General features: G+C 38.6%; 1 protein-coding gene across 1 annotated transcript; it reads right to left on the bottom strand.

Moving 5' to 3' along the window:
* Positions 1-1,492: 1,492 nt before the first annotated feature.
* LOC118036054 (ACT domain-containing protein ACR8) lies at positions 1,493-4,759 on the bottom strand. Its single transcript, XM_035041746.2, has 7 exons — positions 4,336-4,759; positions 3,756-3,801; positions 3,492-3,606; positions 3,275-3,342; positions 2,612-3,178; positions 2,400-2,504; positions 1,493-2,289 (listed from the first exon to the last, which is right to left on the bottom strand). Exons 1-7 carry the CDS (start codon positions 4,395-4,397, stop codon positions 1,924-1,926), a joined length of 1,329 nt encoding a protein of 442 aa, XP_034897637.1. The 5' UTR covers positions 4,398-4,759; the 3' UTR covers positions 1,493-1,923.
* Between the last annotated feature and the right edge of the window lie 464 nt (positions 4,760-5,223).

Genomic DNA, 5,223 nt, shown 5'->3' with positions numbered 1-5,223 from the left:
AAGTGGATACTTAGTGTGTGTGTTTTTTTTGCCGCTCCAATGGATCTCCCCAGGCCGACAGGTTTCTGGATCGACTTTTCTGCAGCAGCTACACATAGCAAGCATGTCTATACATAGCAGCTACCGCGTGACAAGGACAATCCTTCATTTTACCTTGCCCAATCTTTTAATTGCAAGAACTATCGGTGAACTATCAAGATTTTCACGTGACGCAGTTAACGATAAAAAGAAATAGCTAGCTAATATAGGTAAACGAGTGACTGTCCTTGAGCCTTTTAACGTAAACCAGGCACCTGAACGATTTTAATGGATGGATGTAAGCTAACCGTTGTATATAGCAACTTGCTAGCTAGGACGGAGGCGAGACTTGTACATCTTAAAGAGTTGAGGAGTTCACTTCCCGTCACTTGGACGTAACATGGCAGCTACCATATGCATGTACAGTTTCTAGCTAGTTTTCAGACATCATTCAACTAAACCAATCGTTCATAAATTTTAACTCGATTATTAGGAGCAAAAATGGATCTAATTAGGGAAGCAAGAAAGCTATAAGCTAGACAAGGACACTGAATGTCGGGAACCGTGTTGTTTTGCTTGGACGCACGAAAACATGGTGAAGACAACTAGCCGTCTTGCACTTTCTTTTGTAATATTTCTATTTCTATCTTTGACTACTTTTCCTCTCTTTTCTCAATTCTTCAAGAGAATCAGCTCTCACTGTAGCAGCCAATCAATGTCTTTTTTAGCCATACTGTATTTTTCTTCGTTGTTAGGAGAAGAGGTTCCTAGAAAAACGAGGAGGCTACGGATTCCTCCGTCTCTAGACATTCTGGGAAATGGGGAGTCGCCGCCCAATTTCAAGCTACAATTCAAAGAACGCGGCGTGTCCTTATTTCGTATACCCAACAATGAGGGGTTTAGGACGGTGGTACGGTGCATTCCGTTACGCCCACATCACGATTCAGACTCCTTTTCAACGTAGCTATCAATCTATGCAAGTCCTGCCTGGATTTATTCCAAGCATCTACTCTTCCAAGTGCTTACAAACCCTTGTAATGGCCCCCCCAAGTACCCCTTTAATAAATAACACAAAAGGCTCTCGATAAATTATTATAATGATCCCTCGTTCCTAGTATAGGAAAAAACAAAAGGAAGTCATTATATAGGATTCTTTACTTCCTAGTATCGACTTCGAAACTGTTTGTTTTTGGGATAAAAATTGTATTTTTTATAACTTCAGATTTTAAAAATAAAAAATAAATATTTTCATCAACAACAAACACGAACTTAAGGTAAGTTTTAACATGGCTTAACAGAACCCTAGTTACCGACTTGCAACTAATTATACTCGTGGGTTTTTAATTAAAATTAAAAAGGGCGTGATCTAGAAGAATGGATGCTTTTTATTCATAATTGGAGGACCCCATGCATTCCAATTGCTATAATCAAAGAGAACTTCAATTCATCCGTGGAGGGTTAAATAAGACTGGTATAAAGAATCAAGTCAACCATTAAGACTAATATATTAAAGGGGTCGCGTTATATGTACAACTGTGAGCGGTATTTGAAGCCATTATTGATATTCGATCTAACCTCATTTACTCCCTCCACAAACCTCTCTCTATTTACCACAAACCCTCCACTAGCACCTCTTACTTTCCATCTGTTCTTCAAATTCCATATGTTTTCCTTCAAACAAAGCGTTCTCTAAAAAATAGCAGCAGCAATGGCGAAGCAGCCTCTGATCTCTCTCTATTCTATCAATTCAACCAATCATACCCTACTCTAACATCACCAAATCCCTCCTCCGCCTTTTCCATATGTACACAACAAGCCCAAACCTGGAGCAAATAATGTGGCCAGCAGCAGTGAACATTGTATCCCTTGCCTAACACCAATTTGTCTTTCATGCTCTCCACTTTTTTAAGAATATGATCTGATCAATCCCAAATGGTATAAATTCTTTTTCACCAGGCTTCCAAGTGATAACAACACCGTCCCAGCAACCCCTACCGTTTGATCTTCCCTTTCTGCCTCTTGATGGTAAATCAATGGCGGCAATTCCTTCACTTTTAAATTACTCACTCCAATCTTTTGTCGAACCGATTCGATTAGTTTAGGATCAGCCGGGTTACCGACTGCATCCGTTACATAAAATACATTTAGAGCCATGTCTCCTGCTGTGGATATCTCAGCCCTTGTCACATTAAGACCATTCTCTCTAAATGTTCTCGTCACATCAGCTAAAAGGCCCTGCCTGTCAGATGTACATAGTTCTAGCCTCACACCCTGTTCATGGAAAAAGATGTTCTCATTAACATTTCAAATGTTCGCCTAGCAACTGCATGATCTAACAGTTTGGCTGAGAAACTCCACACAAATTCTAATAAAACAATTACCTCGGATGCTCTTCTTTCAACCGCAGCTTGTAAGCACTGAATTACACGTTGCCTCTCGGGCTCTGAACTAATTGGGGTTCCATCAGTGTGCCTGATGTAGAATTCCTGGAAGAAAAAAAATATTAAAACAAGGTCAGTAAACCAAATCAGACAATTTGGTTTAAATAGTTTCATCTATGCAACGATACAAATAAACTAAGATAAATATATACCAGGTATGCTCTGTCTCCTGCTGTGTTGATAGTGGCATGAAACACAATGTATTCCATATCTGTCAACGTGCAAACAACATCAAACAAAAGCTTTGTTCTGTCCTTGCACTGAACATTCACAACCGAATAACCTCTCTCCACCCAATTTTGCACTGTCACTACCGGAGAATCACCACTAGGCTGCAAAATAGGCTTTCTCTCATAGTCCCTATCAGCAAACATCACTTGATGCAACCTTCTCTCCGTATGTGTGACGGCCATTGATACCATGGTTTTCGCGCTCCTAATATCATTGTCTCCCTTGAGAACATTCCTTAAACGTGCCTCTATTCTATCAATATGCTGTGTGTCCTCAATTGGTGAACCTGAATTGCAATCTTTCACATACATCAGTGATGCAATCCGACCATTGTGAGTCCAGACTTTAGCATCGACCACACTGCATTGTAGGTCAGCTAGTACTGCAAATACCTCAGAAAGAAGACCAATCCGGTCGGTACCAGTTAGTTCTAATGCTGTTAGACCATTAGAACCGGTTGTTTTCCCAGGATGAATGGTACCAAGTGACTGATAACATACAAAACACGAAACACACTTCAGTTACCACAAAAACTTCCATCATTTAGTTACTAATTAACAACGCGTTTAAGGATAACAAATCACCTGCTCAATGTAGTTAATAACACTCTCGTCAGTCAACTTATTTCCGTTGAGATCAGTCACATGAAAAACTGCAAAACACAATTTAAAAAATTAAAATTAAAAGAGAACTTCAAAAGGATTTGAAACTGCTAACGTGGCACACATATGCATCCAAGCGCACGTAAGAAACAAAATGAAAAATCATAAAAGAAAAGTTGGTGTAGTAAAAAAATCTTACCATCCATGAACCAGCGTCCATCGGAAGAAATGTAAGCCTTCTTTATAGAAAGGTTCAGATCCGTGAGGACTTGAACAGCTTCGAGTAAGATTCTATGTTTTCTAGCACTATCAACCTGTGAAACCAAACAAAAGAATCCCGAATGAATAGTCAATTTTTTGAAGGAAATACGGAAGATTAGTCAATTTTTGAAGCACTTAAAAGAAGACTGATTTGTTCTGTAGTTTGTGTAAATCTTTTGTGTGGGTTTCGTAGAAGGATTACCTTGACAACAGTCGCTTTGGAGGAAACGGCATTGTCGATGACGACCCTGAAAACAAAGAAAAGTCAAGTCAGAGAGGGGTTGCGTTTACACGAGAGTTTAAATTTCCAAGTTAAGGAATTAATATTGAAAAAGTCTCATAACAGAGGTTTTAAAGTTCTAGAGAGAAGAAAATCAGGAGACAAAGTCAGATTATTATTTATTAAAAAAAACAAGAAAACAGAAAAGTAAATTGAATTGGTATAAGAAAGGGAATGATTTCAAAGAGGAGATTTGAAATCAGACCATGTGTGACGCCGTTTCGGTAACCGGTTTCAGGAAAATGGAAAGTAAAGATTTCAGTCTCAGAAATTTCAGCTTTACCAAACAAAAAAAATTGTTAATAATTTTGTACAGTTGATCGCTAAATTGGGAACAAGTAACAAATCAAAAGAGAAAATCACAAAAATGTGGCAGTACAGAGTACAGACAATGAAACTCAAACAAGTAGGCAAGAACAACAAAGAAACTCAAGAAAAACTTGTGAAAGTCAAAAGGAGAAGAAAACGCAGCAAACTCATGAAGGTTTAAAGAGAAACAAACCTGGGAGTGGTCATCCTTATAACAAGCTTCTCATATTCATCCAAACAAGCACTCCACTCCATTTTTGTAATTTCTCTTCTTTCAAACAACAAAAAAACAGAACCAAGGAGAGATGTCTTCTCTCTCTCTTTCAAACGTTGTGTGTTTTCACTCTTCCCCTTTAAAAAGCCTCGACAGACGACGAGATACTCAAAGACCCAGTAAGGCAAAATCCGTGAATTGGGAGGAAAAACCCAGAAGCTATATTCTTTAAAATTCTCACTTCTTTCGAGCAAATCGAAATTAAACCCACCAAACTCAAACTCGTTGCCTTGTTGCTTTCTCTCTACCTCTGGCTCCAGAGAGTTTCTATTTTTTTTTTCCTCTCCCTCTCTCTCACTTTAACTAGTTTCGCTTCTTTCAGGCGTGGTCTTAACTCTCCCCCCTCTCTGCCTCTCCTATTTATATTTCCCGTTTTTATTCCTTTTTTATTATCATATTATTATTTCTAATACCATGCCGAAACCACGCCTGTAAGGAAAGGCTCGAGTCACGTGGCGTGACGAACGCCTCTCTCGCACGTAAAAAGAAGTCCACAGTCTACAACTCACTGTGCCACATTTAGGAATTAAAAATAAATCAGTGGCTACGTGTCACTTGATCCCCTGCCCGGGGTGTACAAAGGTCCAGCTTGGATGACACGTGTGCACTTTAAAGGTCCTTTGCGTGCCTTCGACTCAATAGAAATAGAAGGTGAATTCGATTCGGGGTGTTTACCCGTGTTTTAACCGGAGTTTTTTTATATTTTTATTAAAAATAAATTTTTAAAATAAAAAATATATATCAACTTAATATATTTTTAAATAACAACTTTACTGTTATTCCAAACACCCATCCATTATAGATTAA

This window comes from Populus alba, chromosome 1 (genome assembly GCF_005239225.2).
Source record: "Populus alba chromosome 1, ASM523922v2, whole genome shotgun sequence".
Classification (NCBI taxonomy): Eukaryota; Viridiplantae; Streptophyta; class Magnoliopsida; order Malpighiales; family Salicaceae; genus Populus; species Populus alba.
The sequence above is the reverse complement of the archived record's forward strand: the minus strand, read 5'-3'. Positions and strand labels throughout refer to the sequence as shown.